At 39.0% G+C, this 19,744-nt stretch overlaps 2 protein-coding genes across 3 annotated transcripts in view; both read right to left on the reverse strand.

Annotated features, from left to right (window-relative positions):
* The window catches only part of rsu1 (Ras suppressor protein 1), a 31,467-nt gene extending 21,316 nt beyond the window's left edge, over positions 1-10,151 (reverse strand). The window contains exons 1-6 of one of the 2 annotated variants that reach the window (XM_036585891.1): positions 9,940-10,151; positions 8,306-8,417; positions 7,896-7,946; positions 5,372-5,492; positions 2,475-2,593; positions 1,486-1,568 (exon numbers count right to left, since the gene is read on the reverse strand). In XM_036585891.1, coding sequence (XP_036441784.1) covers positions 1,486-1,568; positions 2,475-2,593; positions 5,372-5,492; positions 7,896-7,946; positions 8,306-8,417; positions 9,940-9,957 — 504 coding nt within the window. In that variant the 5' untranslated portion in view covers positions 9,958-10,151. Of the gene's footprint in view, positions 1-1,485; positions 1,569-2,474; positions 2,594-5,371; positions 5,493-7,895; positions 7,947-8,305; positions 8,418-8,616; positions 8,765-9,939 lie in introns of those variants that run through there. The other variant, XM_036585901.1, reaches the window with a different exon arrangement.
* Positions 10,152-12,201: 2,050 nt separating this feature from the next.
* cubn (cubilin (intrinsic factor-cobalamin receptor)) overlaps positions 12,202-19,744 on the reverse strand; it is a 37,725-nt gene continuing 30,182 nt past the window's right edge. Inside the window, exons 54-66 of the mRNA XM_036585913.1 lie at positions 19,545-19,701; positions 19,285-19,434; positions 18,943-19,131; positions 17,955-18,084; positions 17,132-17,349; positions 15,694-15,899; positions 15,403-15,565; positions 14,945-15,153; positions 14,233-14,377; positions 13,943-14,124; positions 13,562-13,727; positions 12,889-13,124; positions 12,202-12,529 (exon numbers count right to left, since the gene is read on the reverse strand). Of these exons, the coding sequence (XP_036441806.1) occupies positions 12,422-12,529; positions 12,889-13,124; positions 13,562-13,727; positions 13,943-14,124; positions 14,233-14,377; positions 14,945-15,153; positions 15,403-15,565; positions 15,694-15,899; positions 17,132-17,349; positions 17,955-18,084; positions 18,943-19,131; positions 19,285-19,434; positions 19,545-19,701 (2,259 nt within the window). The 3' untranslated portion in view covers positions 12,202-12,421. The remainder of the gene's footprint in view (positions 12,530-12,888; positions 13,125-13,561; positions 13,728-13,942; positions 14,125-14,232; positions 14,378-14,944; positions 15,154-15,402; positions 15,566-15,693; positions 15,900-17,131; positions 17,350-17,954; positions 18,085-18,942; positions 19,132-19,284; positions 19,435-19,544; positions 19,702-19,744) is intronic.

Raw genomic sequence — 19,744 nt, forward strand, 5'->3', positions numbered from 1 at the left:
GATCAACCTGTAATTTGGCATTACAATACCACAGGATCAATGGAATTTATGCAAAATTTATGTTTGACTATTGGCTGGTCCATTTTGCATGCAAACATTTACACAATGAACATACTCACAGCATTCAATTATGTCATTAAGAAGACAATGTCTGCAAGTTGGTAGGCAAGCTGTAACTCAGACTGTGCTCTGACAGACCTCGTATCATCACTGTTACTGCAGTTACAAAATAGACCAGAATGACCACGAAAAAGATAAAAATATATGTAGAAGCCTTAGATGCAGTCTCCAGAAAATGTTATGAGGAGAAGATTAGCTAGATTGGTGGACTGGATCCATTTAACCTGCATTTCACCAGAGTTCAGAACATTCTAGTGCGTGATATTTTATAAAAACTAATAAAAGTAGCTACCAAAACTGCCAAAGCTCTTAAATAATAAATTCATTCATTCACACACACACACACACACACACATATAATATACATATAATGTGTGTGTATATATATATATATATATATATATATGTTTATGTATTATATTTTACAAGTTAGCAAATATGAAGCCAACAGCAGCTTACCTTAATAAGTGCATCAACTTACCTCAATAAACGCATCCTTAATCAACAAATACCTTAAACTTTCACTTGGAGGTGTTTACTGAACAGCTAACTAGCAGCACAGCACAGTTACAGCCATTAATCTAACGCTGTATCCCAAAGCACACACTTCTGTACTTCACCTACTACACTAATGAGTGCACTACACTGTCATTTTTTGCATACTATTTAGTGTGCTAGTATGCGGTTTGGGACACGAAAATAATAACCCAGCGGGGAATTTTACCTTTCATTTGCTATCACTACAGCAACAAATCAAATAAAATCAAGTCAACACACTCAAATATATTGGTTAATGCGCTTTAAAAATCATAGTTAAAGTGTTTTACTGCCTTTCCTGGATTGGTTATGGCTTTAGCTCATTACAAACCGCTACAGCACTGCTGAATGAACCTGAAGTTGCCTGCCAAAATAGTGGCAGCGTGACTGTGACGTCATCGAAATGTGATCAACTGATAAATGTACATGAGAGTAACAAAAATTAGCAGAAATGCAATGTGATCTATGTTGATGTCAATGCGTCACTAGGCCAATTGACTGTACTTAATTGTACTTCTATTTTAGATTAAAATATTTTTAAAAAATTATTTTCATTTGAGGTGTGTGCTTAGGTAATTGTGAAAAACTGAAAGCAGGTGTAAAAAATTCCTTCAGTAAGACAACTCACAAGCCTGCTTTATCACCCATTACATCTCCATTGAGATAACTGTGGGCCCTCAGAACCTCAGAGACAACACATACAGCCCTAAATCACTTCTCAAAAGCTTGTGATAAAGGACAGCACGCACTGTAAAAAAAAATAAATCCAACCAACAGCCAAGTGAAAAAGGGGATTGATTTCAGGGCGAATTTAGATAAATTACTCACTATCTGCAGCTTGGCCAGCTTGCCGATGTCTGGGGGCAGGATCTCAAAGTCGTTGTCACTGAGATAGAGTGCACGCAGGGTGGCTGAAATGAGAGAGGGGGGGAGTGTAAGGCAGGCCTGGGTGCTGCAGGCCTGAGTGTAGCGCTGCCTGATCAATAGAGATGGTCAGAGTTGATTAATACTCCATGTCCAGATTGTGTCTGTCTCAGGACCCATCGACACACAGACACAAAGTAGAACATGATTGAATATTACACAAGTATAGTGCAAAGTTTAGCATAAACACACAGGACAACATATTCATACAGTCAAAGAAACTGGCACATGCAGCCAGGCAAAATCTATTAATTAATTAATTAATAATAAATAAATACATGAATAAATAAAAATAATAGCAATACTAAAGAAATGTTATAGGGCATCCAGTTCATCCCAGTTTTCTGATTAAGCCTTAAGCTTTACAAACATAGTTCTATTTGAGAGAGTTCTTAGAAGCAAGCCCACCACTCTTCCTCTCCCTCCTCCTCATCCTCCACTGCGCTCTGCACTCTCTGATTGTCCTTAATCACCTGAACCTCATTCATTAATCAGATACATTTTAATTTGCTTATGGAATCAGAGGTAATATCAGAGACTGGTCGTCAGCAGTGATAAATAGAGCAGGGAGGGTGTATGCAAAACAGGGAGGAGGGGAATAAAGGACTGATTACAGTTCAGTACGTGCTTTCATCATGTCATCAGTATTAAAATAACAGCCCATTAACGGACTACAGCGCACTAGAGACGGTCAATGATCATCACTAGGCCTCTAATGGGGAAGGGTTGATTGCAATGATGATGACGATGATGATGATGAAGTTTAGTCAGTTAACTGCTATTCTGTTTGAATAGCATTAGAGAAGAGAGCACTGCAAAGTAATAGTAGATGTCTGTCTTATATTAGAGCAAGGAACAGACAGACAGACAGACAGACAGACAGACAGACTCACTAAGGTAGAAGAAGTTCCCTGGCAGTGAGGATTCATTCAGATTGTTGTAAGTGAGATCCAGGACCTCCAGTGCTGGGAGAGAACCAAACCCTCTGGGCAGTGTACTCAACCTGTTCATTCTAAACACACACACACACACACACACACACACACACACACACACACACACACACATTACAAACTCACTCTCAACACAGATGTATACACAATGGTTACACAGTCACAGACAGGCAGAGCTGAACAATAAAGATCGATATCCCCTGATTAAGACTGATGCTACAAGTAGAAGCACTATGGCTGTCAATAACAAAAAAGTAACATCTAAATTCAGTAAAATTTCAAACATAGAAGTCTACCTACATAACTGAAAAGTTGTCGGTTTTGTATAGCACTGTGAAAAAGCCAGGCAAAAGTCTTCATTTATTTCTCAAACACATTAAACGATATTGAGGTCTGGACTCTGGGGCAGCCAGTCCATTGTTCTGAGAATATGAGCAGCTTTTTAGTTTGATTTGCACATTTTCTTCTTTTTTGTCAATTTTCTTAGCGTTGTCTTCTCACAGTGGAAGGATGGGCAGAAACACCTGTGGATTAAGATCGGAAGCAAGAGTAGAGCTTAAGTTTTGTTAATCTGATTGTTTTGGTGGTCTACCAGGTCATGAACAGTTTTTAGGAGTCTTAATTTCTCTATTTTTCAAGTCGAGTTTCTTTTGATTCCCCCTTCTTATACAAGCAGTTTATAAATGAAGGGTGGTCTCTGAGTTTAACACAGTCAAATATATGTACTCCTTGGTTAGTTTTATATTGGAACACAAAAAGCCTACAATTAAACAGCTGGTTGCAGGTGAAACAAAAAATATATTTTTTAAGGCTGTGAAAAAATAATTTAACTGTAATTTTTCCCTTTAATTTGGCCTTATACAGCCACACCCTATCTTATCTATTTAATGGACAGGAACATTTAGTTTTCACCATTTAATGGATGGGAATTTGATGGCGGACATCTTGCTCTTAGATGCTACGCTGAGACTTTTCAGTAAATGAGTACTGGTCTGCAAAGAGCTGAAGGTGCCTGACAATGAGCTAAAGAGAACTGAAGAGCATATGTGTGTGCGCGATACAGAGAGAGACTGAGATCAAAGGCTGATTAACTCTGGCCACTTAAGCCTCTCTTCTCTAAGTCTATATGTCCTCCCCAATTTCATTACCCACCTTTCCCTCACAACACAGTGACAGCACACCCTCGCAAAAGACATACACAGTTTTGCAGCGGATTTAACAGATACAAACAAACTGATTCCGCTGTGTGTTTGTGAAGCAATTACAAGAGGTGGGGAATTGTTTTGACAAATGAGATCGAGTAGGGAGGCGAACACACGCACTCACGGCGGGACTCACTGCCCCGAATACGGCGGCACGGCTTATGTTTTCAAGATTATGCCTGGAAATGACGCGTCTGACAGCAAATCAATAAAAATGTGGGATGTCAGATGCAGGGGGAGATTGTGGTCCTCTTTAATCCCGCGTGACATTGAGGAGGCCTCCTTCTCTTCACAAACCTTAGGGCTTAAAGAGGGCCCCTCAGGATTTAGGTGCTGGTAAATGTGCATTTTGCTTTGAGGCAGTGTGATGTGAACTGTTATGAGAATGAGAAAGCAAGTAGAAGGGTGCACCAGTGTTTGTGATCCCTTAACTACAGCTCAAATCTGACATTTAATCCCACTGTACTATAACATTAAGCAGAAAACAGTGGAAAGTCAACCTGGTACATAACTCTTGCGTACCTGGCTACATGTTTGTAGTTAAAGGCTACAGATTTAGCCAAATTAACATAGGTCCACACTGACTACCTTTGAGACAAGATTTTTCAAATTAACAGTAACTTCAAGCTAATTTCAGCTCACATATACTGTGACTGCTGTCTTTTTTTTGTAATATGCTGATAGATTCACAGTGTAGCCAGGCACACATAAAGAATGTGTGACATGGAAATTACTACAACATTTCAGCAATTATTTTATTTATTATTACTTTTAGTATTATATATTTAAATAATGCTGACATTTACTTTTATTTTATTTACATAACCTAGAGTATTTGTGACCGATCCTAGTAATTTTGTAAGGTCTGCACCTAGCCATCAATCTTCCTAAATGACATTAATAAGATGGGCCAGTTTACAATAGAACAGTTTACAACAGAACATCAGCACCACCACCCAACAAGACTTCAAATAAAGAGTGCCCAAACACAGGTAGAAAGAGCATGAGCAGTATTCATAATTCATAATTTTTTGTTAACATACCTGCAAATTCTAGGAAAAAGGATTTCACTTTGTTTTTTATTTAACCCCTTACCTTCAACACTTTTGTGAGTGCACAGATTCTAGTTCTTTTTATTCTGTAACTGCATTAAAACCATGCAGTTATTATTATATTATGACCACAATGAAAAATATGTAATTATCTGAACAATTTTAACAGTAATGTTTCAGTCCTTGTGCTTATGCTTTAAGTCACAATCAGTGATGTGAAAACAATGTGATAAACCAAGATGAGAATTTGTTGTGGGACTGACTAATTAACAGACATTTCATTTTGCTTATGCTTCTATTTGGTACTAAATAATAAGGAAATTTGTCACTGATTACATCAGTATTTTACCATACTTCAAGCCAAATGAGAAGATAATCTCTACAATTTTACTTTTATTTTACTTCGTTTTTTATTTAATGAAAGAAACCCTGCATGGTGCGCTATTCCTCATAACTATATAATTAAGTGAAGTAACATGAGGTTACAAAGGTTTTGTTTACAGTCTGATCAGCTGAATGATTATGGTAAAAAAAATAAACAATAACAGTAACAATGGAAGGGAAAATATGGCAAAATGCTTACCCTAGATTCAGGTGTTTGAGCTTCTGAAGGCTGCTGATCTGAGTGGGCAGCTCCTCTATTTGGTTATTAAACATGTTCAGCACCTCTAAATTCTTAAGGTCAGCAATGTTTGGAGGCACAGCTAACAAACAAGAAAAACAGAGAGAGAGAGCAAAAAAGCATAAAAACAGAGCTTCTCAAATGTTAATTGTCATTAAGATGTTAATATTACAATTTTTATTTAATTCAAAGAATTCAAAAACACAAATACAAGTTAGTCCTAGCCAGAGTTCAAACAGCATCGAGGGACAGGACTGAGGGCTTGCTGGTGACATAGCAGGGTTTAACTAGCTAATTATTAGAGCCAGGGCATGGGCACTCTGTCTTTGATGACTCAATTACAGGTCACTCGCCCAGCAATAGATTTGACATTTTAATGATGGAGGCGTTTAGCATAACAGTTCTTTCCCTTCCTCCCCTTTTGGACGGTCAGCCCGCCTGCGCTCCTTAGACAAAGATCAATGAGGATAACGGGGCACCTATCTGATTACCGGCCGATCGATTGGCCTTCATTATAAAGGTGGGTGTGGGTTTACACAAACACCATGACGTGAATGACTTTAGAGAGATCAGCTACACCAAGCGCGCCCAAGGCATACTGATACAGTATCACAGGGACATTTCAGGGTTCTGTTATGAACCAGCAAACCGACACACAGTGTTTATCAATACTTCTGAGGGTCTAGATCTCATGTTCTTGGCTACTGTCTCATACTGTGCCATGATGTAGCATGCTGAACGCAAAGTTTGTGCAATACAGTAAACAAATATAATTTTTTCAGATGCCATCTTTACTTCACAATCTACGCTTCACCAGCTCAAGGTAGGTGAACCGACTTTAAAGAATGTAAATCGATATCAGTGTTGTACAGCGTGGTGAAAGACAATAATCAGTATTTGGATACAAGCAGTACATCAGAAGCCACAGCACTCATTTTCTACTGTATATAAATGATCATATACCGTAACAAGTAAGCATCACACACTCTAGTGAAATATACAAACATGCATGTGCTCATATGAATGTGAGAGTGAAAGCACACGTATGTGAATGAGTATGTGAATGAGTATGTGAGCTGAGCAAGTCAAATGCCCTAGCCACTTCTCTGCAAAAGCACAATGCTCTTTAATAGTAAGGGTGATTGATAGTAATAAGTGAGCGCGATGTAAAGATTGGACGGTGGAGAAAGGTTTCAAACCTTTGCCCCTACTCTTTCTCTCTCGCTCTCTCATTACCTTGGCGCTAGTAGTGTCTCTCATTCCTACCGGCACGGGCACTTTACTCAGCGGCCTCACTAATGAAAGGGTTCCAAATGTCACTGTAATTCCTGACTACCTTGAAAAGTTCAAAAAGATGGCACACTTTACATCTCTGCACTTTATGCAGACAGCCTGTGAGATGGGAGGATTCAACCATGGAAATAAGCAGTGTGATGATAAGCGCAAGGGTATACTAAGAAAAAGGGGGTAATAAAGTTGAACTTGAAAGGATGGTATATCTACAATATATAGAGAAGCCAAATATTAAATAAGTCAATATGTAACAAATACATTTGCCTATATACACATAAAGAGTGAGGCTTGAAGTGCTACATTACTTGCCATTATCATTGACGGAGCATCATAACCTACAAACAGATCTGAAGTCATGAATCTCTCCTCCAGGTGAAGAGACACGGATGAACTTAATCTAATTAAGCAGCTTTGATCATCACTAAAAATAACACCTGACAAACAAGAGCGATATCAAATTTTGAGATCTTCATGGAGATTACCATGATTTCAGTGCAAACAAACAAATCCTGCTCAATCGTTTACTGTAAACATGAAACCAAATATGCAGCTTTCAGCTTAATGGTGAAAGAGAAAAAAATGTCTAGCTGAGGAAAGGTAGTCAGCGTATTTAATGCTGCTGTTGACAGACAAAACCATGATCACGTATAACCCTTTGAAGTGAATATCCATGGATAATTAATTGCTAAAATTGCAGAAAACAGCTTAAAAGCTACAGTTACATTTTTGATTACATTTTTGTAGATATATGTTGATACACCTTGTCACATATTTAGAATTCCTTTAGATGGTACAACTGTATATTAAGTATTAACACTGAGATTCTCTTGTATGTTTTTACAGGCACCTTTTAATGCATTGACACTTCTGACTTCACTGCTCTTTGGCCAATGCTGCTCTCTAGTGGTGTAAATCTTTATGCCATCTTTTGCTAACCCTTTCAAGGAGGGCCTAAAGGCGACATATACAGGACTTCACTTGCATTTCTATACAATCACATAAAGCATGATTTGGAAAAAGTAGTGTCTACTTAAGTACTTTCTCGAGTCCCCACAAACTTCTCAATTATAAATAAAAATAGTATCTGACTTTAAACTTGGCATCAAAGATCACTAACATCAAGTCTAACATCACCTACATACTCCCATGCAAGAGCTTGTCGAATAGACAGGGAAATACAGTAACTACTTACTTGCGAGCTTGTTGTGACTCAAGACCAGCTGAGTTATGTTGGACAAGGTGACTACAAGACAAGAAAAAATAACAGGCGATGGTGAGATTGATTTCTGGCCATATAGCTACTGTGCTTGCGTACATAGCTGTTAAACTGTAAGGCCGATGCTAAAAAAAATGTTACTGTGCTGGATATACAAAGCGAGCTTTACAAATCACCCAGTGAAGTAGTCGGTGTAACTTAGGCTATCGGAAAAGTTTCATCAAAGAATAACGTTACTGTGAAACGGTGAGAAATCATTTAAGAGTATGAAAATACACTATACGTGTAGTAAACTGTTATAACCCACAGTTAAAACCCTTACATAAAGACGTCAAAAAACTTTTAAGCTGACAAGAATTTGAGAACATCTGAGGTGAGATACTCACACAAACCAGGAATGTCGAGCATGTTGGATATCCCCCTGTCGCACATATCCACTTCGGGGAGATTTTTATCCCTGCTCTCCTCCACTATCTTCTTCAGAGATTTGGACATTTTCTACAAGAGCAGAACGAAGTCAAGAGCCAAGGCGAAAACAGACACCTAGTGTGTCGAAGCCGCTGCTAGTAACTTACAGCGTAGTAACAACTGTGGAGAAGTTAGTTAGCTAGCATGCCTGATACAGCTACAGCTAACTACGCTAACAAGCTAAGTAGGCTAACAATAACCAAACTGATAAAAATCGCCAGTTATTTACCTTGATGTGTGAAATGAACGTGCAAAAATGTCTTTATAAAATATATGTGGCCTCAGGCACAACTGCTCGCTGTTTCTAAGAGCGACTGCTCCGCTTCACACCCAACCGGAAGTTGATAGAAATTCTCCACTCTCCATAAAAGGCTGCTTCCTACAAGCAGACCGGAGAGGGGTTTTCTGGGACGGATAAACATCTTTCACCAATCAACGACAGGGAAAAAGGAGCGGGTAAACAAAACCATCCAATCAAAACACGACTTCATGATTCGTTGTGTGCTTTTATTTCCACCAATAGCCTTAAAGGAAGTTGTAACAGTAATGAGCTCCGCAGTAAAGTAGTGCAGTGTGGATTACAGCGCCACTCCGTCTGCAGTCTAGTGTAGTTTATGCTTTACATGTTACTTCACAAGTATCACAGGTGCGTTTATGTATTATTATTATATTGTTAAGGCTGATATTTGTTCATTATTATTATTATTGTTGTTATTGTTATAATTATTATGTGATAATACAACAACAAAACAACAACAAAAATAATAACAATAATAATAATAATAATAATGATAATGACAATATTAATGATGATGATAACAGTAATGAAAAAATATCAGCCTTGACAATTTATGTTATTTCCTTAATGCCTTTAGTGTTCTTTTAGAATCAAAATGCAGAACCTACCCATGCATTATATATCTGAAAGGATCCAGACATTTCTTCTAATTAGTGAAATATGCTACTCTAAAACACACTCGTTACTGACACGGGTGTTTAATTTTCACGGCCAATAGAATGGGACACTCTGGGGCTGACACACGTGAGCCTAAGGTCACCATGTCCAATGCCAAGGCTTCAGCTAGAAAGGCATAAACCCCCCAGCTTTGGCTGTGGAGCAGTGAAACTGTTCTCTGGAGTGATGAAGCTCCATCCAATACCTTTGGGATGAGTTGGAGTGGCGTTTCTGATGCAGAAGTAATCCAACATAAGTCCTGACCTCACTAATGCTCTTGTGGCTGAATACAATCAAATCCTCACAGCAATGTTCCAACATCTAGTACAAAGCATTCCCAGAAAAGCAGAGGCAGCAAAAGGGGACAAACATCCTATAAAACCTTTGATTTCAGAAGATATGTTGGATCAGCAGGTGTCTGCAAACTTTTAGATATATAGTGTATGTGTATTATATATAATGTATGTTTATGTTCAATTCTCATCATAAAAGCTTGATTAAGCATATTTACAGTACAGGTATTCCTAAGCAGGTGGCTTTACACAGCTGTTGTTTAGCACTATCTCAACTAGTTAATGCGTGTCAGTTTAAGCTTACCTTACGTGGGAGACACATTCTTTGGCCAGCGTCCCAATATCTGCACAAGGGGGCCTGCGGCAACCTGAGCCTCCTCTGTCTCCTCCTTTAACGTGAAGCACCCTGACATGGAGCAGAGGTAAACCAAGACGCCTCTCCTCTCTTGGAAAGAGCTCCCTCCTGGCTGAAAGTGCATCAGCGTTGGATCACTGGGCTTTACTTCCCTCCCTCTCTTTCTGTCTGTCCCTCTGTGTTCCTCTCATAGGGTTGATCATTACAAGGGGGGGAATGAAAAACAGTGGCCTCTATTTTTAGGCCTGATTATATTTAGTGAGTGGTAAAGTGACAACAGATGCCTACAGCATGGGTGAACTTTGCTTTACTGAGAGAGATTTGAAGTGTCATTGAATGTTTGCACTGTAAAATCTTTAACCGCTCAGTCAGTCATTTAAAAAAAATAGTAGCCATTCAAAAAATGATAACAGTGTCAGTTTATACTATGTTTTCATCAGTTTGTAGTTCTTATTAGCACATGTGTGGAATAAATGTGGTCATGCAGACCTCATGCCTGCCCACTGTTCCTGATCATGACTTTATAAGATAGCTACATTCAGGTGATGTACTTTTTGAGAAACAGTGGAAGAGGATCAGTAGCTACATATTTTAAAATCTTACCTCTAAGCTATTAAAAATGAAGTTGCTTTTAAATTCCAAGAGACAGTGATAGATGCTGGAAAGTGTGCTTTTTAGATTATGCTCAAAGTTTTCATTAATATAAAAGCTATTTTATTGTAGATACATGATCATATTCTAAAGGTTTTACACAATTACTTGGAAGCTGTGAAAAACAAAGAAACTTTTGATGAAAGGCTCTGTAGATGATGATTCAATAATAACCAAGAAAGCTGCAGAGCATCAAGAATGAACTTCTAATAAAATTGAGATCCATAATCCTCATATTTGACCTTCTCGCCAATCAAAATACTACTCACAGTTATTTTATGTCAAGACAATACTATAAATGGATAATTACAGTTTATTATTTATTATTATTACTATTTTTTAATTTTCTATGTCATTATTTGTTGTTTTTCTCAAAATATTTTAATGATGAATAATCTGTCGGTTTGTGATTTGGTATAATTTACATTTCAATCTACACTGTATTTTTAATATGACAAGTGATTTAAAACTTTTGAATGGTAGTGTATATTTTTAAGGAATGCAACATGCACTTAGAATGTGAAGTCAGTGCTACATGCACTTTTCCTCCTTGTTCCCATGCTCATTAACTTGAATTTCAAACACTCTGTTACAGCTGAGAAGTTCTCAGGAACTTTGACCTCACCAAGTTGATATAAAAACACTAACCATTTTCTAAAGCTGCTTCTGAAACCCTGGCCATATCTAACCCACAGTGCCCCTTTGGATGGTATGGCTCACAGCTTTGTAGCTTGTAAAAATATTTTAAATGTTGTCATGGACCCTAAGTCCAAAACCACTCCTCGCACCTCATCAGATTAATTCTAGTTTTGTGTGAAGGTTGAAACATGGTTTGTGCAAAGATTGGAAATCACAAATTAGTGCTCTGCATGTTTCTGCTCCTTTGAAGTGTGAATGTTATTGACTGTGTACTAGCAGTATAATATGGCTTTACGCTGCCTCCGTAGCTGTCTCGGGCATTATAGTCCTGTCTGTATTCATCTGGATTTGACAGCATTTATCTCTCTCCTTTTTTCCATCCCTTTCTTTCCTTCTTTCGCTCCCTCATTCATTGATGGGTAGAGTGTGATGGGTCGACGGCCAAGCTGTCAGGGGTGTTGGCTAAGCTGACACATGTCCGAGGAGAAGAGCCGACCATACAGAGGATTTCAGTTAGTGAGGCCTAAATTAGCCAGTCCAGTAACTCAGAACATTAACCACTCTGACAAGAGCTTTGGCATGCACTGAGTGCTCACCCCATTTTTTGGGAGGAAAATGCAAATGTGACATGCAAAACAATATTTACTGCACTTATTCTCCTACTTTTTCTCCATTTAATGTCAGATGAGGAATGCCTATGTTTGGACTGTTGTCTTATTTTTGTGTCTACTCATACTTAACTAACAGCAAATGCATCACTAAGCATATCTTTTTGAAACCAGACACAGTATCAATGCAAAAATCTAAGAGCAAAGCCATTTACAGCACAAAAAGAACGTACCCTTTTAACTGACACAGAGAGGCTGTGGGTCCTACACCAAGAGCTATTTTTATACAACTTAGATACAGTCACTGCAGCAGTACAGTAAACAACTTTTTTATTTTCAGAAAAAAATATACCATATTTCATAATTCTTTGAACAAATCTACAAATATATGAGATGATCAAACAAAGAAATCAAACTATTTATATTAAATTAGTTGGTGAATACTGCACTCCATGATATTGTTTAAATGATTGTTTTAATGTTTGTAAACTTATATCTAAGTGTATATATGTGGATGTTGTGTGGATTTCTCTTCAGCTGCTCCATGTGAGCCTGAATCCAGATGGCAACACAACAGACTGGGCGTGGAACACAATGAAGACATGATGTGACGAGGCTCTGAATGGGGCTATATTTGTCTCCTACAGGGCAGGAAAAAATAGAAAGCCATTATAATCTTAGTATATTGTACGTCTGAAAGACCAAAAGCAACTATCGGCTAATATTTTTTAAACTTTAAATGCATGGATCTTTTGCCAACTAGTCATACATACATCATAGTAAGCAACCCAGTATTTATAGCTAACTTAAATTGATCTACAAACAGCAAAGATAGTGTAAAACTCTCAAAACAGTTACATATTTTGTTTACTATTTATCTGAAAAAATTAACAAGATGTCAGGTGTGCAGGTAAGGCTTAAGGAATTATTTGTTCTTTAACAAATTGTTTCACATTTATGGGCTAAGAAATTCTTCATTCTTTAACAAACTGTTCCATACCGCTCCACAGTATGGCCCAACAGGAAGTGAGCTGGCATCTGGTCCATCATAGAGTTTCAGATAGTTGTTCTGGCAGTCTCCGGGGTCATCAATGCTGATCTGGTTGAATGTGACTGTCACCACTCTTCCACTGGGGGCCCTAATATCCCACTCACAGTGAGTGCCATTGGCATAGGTACCAGGGAAGTCTGGACTGGTAAAGGAGCCATGATCTCCATACAACCTACCACCACAACCTGAAGAGAAAAAAAAATAGGAAGTAAAAATTCAAGCCACATGGTTCAAATTTGCAGTTTTTTTTTCTTTTTACCCCTATTGAAATTGACCAAATAACACTGCATAGCTAAAACATGAATGTTATCTGTACATTTGTCTATAGTCTATAGCCTATAGCTTTTATCACGGATAAGCCCCCATAAACAAAAAAAAGTCTACTTGAGATTACTTAACAATTCAATGTGGTTTAAGGCCCTGTGGTTTAAGGCTGTGATGATTTAGGCATGCAGTTTTACTTACATTAGCCTCATAGCTCCAGTGCAAAATTAAAGAAGCAAACTTTGGACAACAAACATGTCTTGGTTGATCAAATATGTTTCAGGGAAGGGAAAAATATCTAAATGTTATTTTTGGTCATTTATTGGATATGGCGATCGGTTTTTCAATATTTACTCACCGTGTGGAGAGGAGGTCCAGGTGATCTCAAAGCCATTGCGGGCAGCAGAGAAGTCACTCTGGAAGTGTAGGTAGAGTTCATTGGATCTGGGAAAGATGGGACTGGGCAGTGTGGTCCCACAGTATTTCCCCAGGAGTGGAGCTGAAGCCGTGCTGCCGTTCCTTATCTAACACACAGAAAGAAACCAATGACAAAACTGGACAACAGAACTGCTACAACATATTCCCTGGCCGACAACCATAACATAGTACAGTCCTTTAAATTGAGTTCAGCTCCTTTGAAGGTGTTCTATATAGTATTGCCACACAACTTGAAATAAATTATTATCATCAGACACAAGATCATTTTTAAAACATGTTCATGAGGCTGTTTTAGCCTTACCTCCAGGAAGTCAAAGTTGCAGGAGGGGTGAGATTCCACGTCAAAACTGTCAAAGAACAGGGAGATGGAGCTGTTCTGAGGTGCACGGAGGATAATGATGCAATCCACTTCATGGGGATAAACTGCAGGCCAGCCAGGACTCTTCAGGTAACCATAAGCCTGCTCATACTCCCTGCTACATCCTATAAATTACATTCACAAATAAACACACAATCATTCAGACAAACAAAATAAGTAAGTATTAATTAATAAATATTATTTCCACTGAGAAACCAACACTGGTGACATACCTGCCACCTGATAGGTCAGACTGAAGCCATTGCCAGTCATAAAGGTGTCAGAGTGGAAGGTGAGGTGCATGGTACGATCATAGCTGTAGAAGTCAGGGATGTGGGAGTCCGAGCCACAGAACTTATGTGCCTGCCCATAGTCTCCCTAAAGCACACCAAATTAATGGGTCAAGCAAAAGCCCTGCTGCTCCTATTGTTCCTAACTCCAAAATGCAAGTATGACAAATCTGAGGAAGAGCTAAACAATATTGGGGGAAAAGTATATTGTGATTTTTTTATGGTTTTGTAATAAATTTTGCAATTTGAATATATAGATATAGTTTAAAGGTGGGGCTAAGATTATAGTTTAATATTCTGGTTAGGGCTACACAATATGGGTGAAAAGGCATATTGCGATGATGTTGCTACATATTGTGATTGCAGTATACTTTTCAATATGCCGAAAATACAAAAGTGAAGCCCTGATCTGACCTACTGAAGGATTGGCCTGCTTTCTTTTTAACACAAAGTATTTATGTTTGTTGGATTATGTTATCCAAGCACCCAAAAAATATCTGTGATTGCTTAGGAAGCTTATGGCACACCATAAAACATAGAGTGATGGCTAGAGGCCAATACTGCAATGAATAAGTAATGATATTTTGTGCAGCACTAATCTGAAGTCTTCCGTTAACAAGGTTTGAGGGGCTAAAAAATACACAGTATGTTTTACCACAGGCCAGTCCTTCATCTCCAAGTAGTTACTGGAGCAGCTCTGGCTGGGTTGTAGCTGGAAGTGCTGGACCACCACTTTCACAGCCTCCTGTGCAGGAGCATCCAGGACCCAGCGGCAGGAGGTGAAGGCAGGGTATGGGTCAGGGTAAAACGGAGAAGTGATGGTCTGAGGCGTGGAGGTGGCATTATGCATTCCTCCACACAGTCCTGGGCAGATGCAGAAATCTACTGTTAGCAATGTGTCCGTCCTATGAGCGTAACCTGATCCATTAATTTGTTAAAATCATGAACGTAACCTGATAGAGTCATAGCTTACCTCTATAATTTTATGCACTGTGTTACAAAGTCATGCAATGTTCACTATTTTTAATTACTTGTCAAAGTATTCAATGTACATTTAACATTTGTTCAAAACTTGCTGTGAGAAAAATCATGCAGAGTAGAAAGCTGTCTTACTGTCGACTGCACTGTAGGTAGCATTAAAGCCACTGAAAGCCACTGATCCATCTGTGACAAAGTGCACTGTCAGAAAGTGACTAGCTGACACAAAAGGGGCAGGTATCGTGTCTCCACAGAATGTTCCAACCAACGGGTAATTCTCACTGTCACCATCAAAGATCTAAAGAAAGCAAAGAATCAACGAAGATGATGATATCCTTACAGTAAGAAAGTTTCTGCATATTGTACATATTTCTTTAAAGGTGGGTTTTGTATATGATGCAATTATTAAGACAGTTTTGTCCTAACCTTGACATAATCATATCGACACTCTGAGCCAGAGGCAGCTTCGAGATCAAAGGTGGCAAACGTGAGGTTAACAGCTTTATCGGTTGAAACAGCAATGGTCCATAAACAGTCCATGTAATGCTCGTACTTTCCATTAAAGTCAATGTCAGGAGAACCAAACATCCCTGTGGAGGATGTGAGGTAGCCTCCACAACCCTGCTGAGGTCCTGAGAGAGTAAAGGAGACACAATGGAAGAGAATTATTAAGGTTTCCTATTGTGCTGAGATTCTGTGAATAAACAGCAGATGGCAGTAACTGTCCACCAATCCATCTCCAAACATTTATCACTTCAAGTATGCCAAATGAGGCACATGCAGCACATTAAACTCATTTAGGATTTTTAGTAATACAAAATCAGTTATGTGGCAATAATCAAAATTGTTCTGCAAGAATTTACAGAATTTCCAATGGTTCCCTCATGTTACAGTATATCTGTTCTGCTCCAAATCTCACTCATTCCACTCGGTGCTATAATCAGCAATTCCTAAAGGAGTGAAATTCCTGAACCATGGGAAATGTGAAGGAATCTCAGTCAAAGAAGGAAAAAGGAGACTCATATTATATGTAAAAGTAGCTGAACAGGAAAAAAACAGGCATCCGCATAGAGCTTTCTCATGCAATTGCTAATCTAAGTTTGTGACTGACTATTTTTTCACATACAAGTATAATGAATGCATAACTGGGTTCTTGTAATAAGCTTTATGTATATACAGAAAAAATTAAATGACATGAATGTTAAGCTACAAATGTCAAACAAAGAGGAGAAGCATACAATAACAACTTTGCCCTTTTATTGTTGCCCTTTGACAAGAGAAGCCTGAAGACAGTTGGGCCTTATTTTTTCAATATTTTGAGGCAATGCTCAAGACATACTAGTGTGGATGTGCTCAATTGTAATCAAAGGGCTACGCTGGATGTATCTGGCCCTGGAGAATAGAGACAGAGGGCACAGGCAGCTTGTTTTCTCTTACTCACAAAGACAAACTAAAAGAGTGCCATCCAGGCCAGTTCTTAAAGTCTACATTTTCTCATTGTGTTCTGATCATCTTAAAGAAACTGGCAGTTTGAGGAACAAAAGCTGTTTTGAAGCAGCAGGCTAGTGCCCTCTGAACACCCCTATTCTGCCCTTCTAATCTCAAGCCCCTTTGTAATGCCTCAGATGACTCACTCAGCAAATATGTCTGCATTCCTCTTCTATCGCAGGACAGATTAGGGAACTGCTAATTAGGATTGACACAAGGTCCCTAAAAGACCCACAATTCTCTGTGTAACATATGTATAACAATGTAATAATATAATGATGATAATGATAGCTGACTAAAAAAGTTCAGTGTATTCAATGTGACTTATTTGGTTTGCAGAGTGACAGAGAAGCTTTTGCAAGAACAGACAATATACCTAAAGCTTCTCTGTATGTTGCCCTCCAGCCTTCACCATCCACTGATGCATCGGTTCTGAACACGATAAACATCTCATTGCTTGAAGACCTAAGGTTTTGGGGGAGAACAGTGCCACAGAACCGTCCTAGGAGTGGAGCCAGGGTGTTTGGTCCATCGTATACAGCCACATAATCAAAGGCGCAGGTTGAAGAGGCTTCAAGGTGAAAACTGTTGAATCTAAGAGAGCATGAAGCAAATTTGTATTAATAATGAGTAATACACAATTGTCTGCAAAGTCGCCGTCATCATGTATATCTGGTAACTAAATGGAACATTTTTTAATAGATGTGAAACTGAAAAGGAAGCGCTTCCTCTAAGACACAGGCACAATGCATAATGTCTCTCTGAAGTGGTTACACAAAGGGTCTAGCACCTGCAAGGGAAACAGATGGAGAATCCCAGCATGTATTTTTCACTGTACAGCAGGGTGTCTCACTGCAGGAACACAAGATGGAGGATGGAACAGAGTGGATGGAAGCAAAATGAGAGTCAGCTAAAAGTCTTGTGTTAAACTAATATGGTAAATGACATATTGCACTAAAATAACTTACTGCACTGTTGGAGTATCAAGACTTCAGATTTTTAATTCAAAGCCTGTAGGATGTCTTGATATGTGATATGGAAAGTCTGGAAAAATGGTTATAACAGTTTGCATTCACATCCTCCCCCAACTGCTGCTTAAGACTGAGCATGGCTCATCCAGTGTTTTGCGTGTATACCAATATGAGAACTGCAAACAACTTATAGCCACAGATTAATTAAGGTAAAAGACTTAGACTCACTTAAGGTCGATGATACGATTGTCTCGCACAACGATGTGGTAGGTGCAGTTTATATTGTGGTGGTAGTTGACGATGGAATGAGTAGGACTGCTAACTGACCCTGAGGTGCCATTAAACACCCCTCCACATGCTGTAAACAAAACAGTTGCATGAGTACACACACAAAACTATACTACAACTATATATTTGAAGAAATATAGATGATCAGCAGCAATGAGGCATTGTATTGTACGTCTGGGTGATGCCACAAACCTGTTTGCCTGGTAACTTGTTCATAGACCCTGATTCACATTATGCCCCACCATGGAATCTCATATAGAAACCCATTTTCCAGAAATCCATCATTAAATGATTCATTAGAATGTTTGTTTCCTCTGGCAAAGAAGGGGGGGGGTGTATATTTCCTGCATGACATAAGTCACAATGTCTGACCAGCATACGGGTCAGAGTTCAGACAGCCTTCAATTTACTGGGCCTATTGTTCAGCATGAACTGCCCTGCCATTCAGAATTAATGATTTGTGTGTGTGTGTGTGTGTGTGTGCGTGTGTCTGAGCACAGAGGAATCTGTTGCAGAATCCCTCTGCATATATGCATATTCCTGGCATTTGGAGCCCTGTCACAAATCCCCTCTAATTGTTCGAAAAGCGCAGAGTCCCTCCATTCCATTCATTCCACATTTTTGGGATCAATGGATGGCTCTGACATTCCTCCCATTGGTAAACAATCCAGACTCACACTGAGGGACACTGCCAAAGCTACAGTAAGCATGAGTACCCACTGTCTACTGAGCCCACATAGCCCACTGTGCAGGAGGCTAGATCACCTAATAGAAAATTGGAGCTAACAATACTGAAAAACAGCTTAATATTTTATTGGTCAGCTTCACTCCAAAGGATAAATTATTATTACCTTCCTTACTTATTCCAGACAACACTGGAACACTGGTGGACAAAACAGGTAAATAGATTTTGCAACATAATACTCACGGATAGCTGTATATTCGGCAAGGAAGCCGCTGTCACTGATAATGGAGTCAGAGTAGAAATTGAGAAGCATGGGACCAAAAGTGGAGAAGGGGCCTGGGATAGTGTCGCCACAAAGAGTGGCAATAAGATTTTCGCTTGCAGAAGAGCCCTTGTAGATCTTTACTCCATCATAATTGCATGTTGAATGAGCTAAAACAGCAAAGACAAATATGTTTCAAGGGTTTGTCTCTGTAGACATTTTTTGGCTGACGAGCTGCTATCTACAGCTGTTGTATGAAACTGGGCTAATCCTAAATCACGTATCTAGCATCTATATTTGTGACTTTTTAAAAGAATGTTTACCCTCTATCTGGAAAGTTGTAAACGTGATGAGGATCACAGTCTGGTCTCCAGAATCGATGAGGTAGTCACAGTTGGAATTGTGGGGGTACTCATCCGGGTAGTTAGGGGATACCACACGACCAGCAGGAGCAGAGAAGTTTGCACCACAGCCTGAAAAAGTAAAGAGACCAGAAGTATGATTACAGCACAAGCACAAGGGATGCAAATGGCAAAAAATAGAGCAAGCTCAGTGTACTCTAAAAAAGCCTTATGGTACACACGTGTAAAGTAAGAGGCTGAGAAGCCTTTGCCAACTGCCTCAGAAGACTGGAAGCGGGCAGTGATGACGTTAAAAGGAGCAATGATGGAAGAAGGAGCTGTGGAGCCACAGCCAGTGGACAACAGAGCATCATTCTGCTCTTTGTCACCAGACCACACCTAAGAAACAATCAGAAAGAAAACAATGTGCAAAGCAAACATA

The sequence above is a fragment of the Colossoma macropomum genome, unplaced genomic scaffold, assembly GCF_904425465.1.
Source record: "Colossoma macropomum unplaced genomic scaffold, Colossoma_macropomum, whole genome shotgun sequence".
NCBI lineage: Eukaryota > Metazoa > Chordata > Actinopteri > Characiformes > Serrasalmidae > Colossoma > Colossoma macropomum.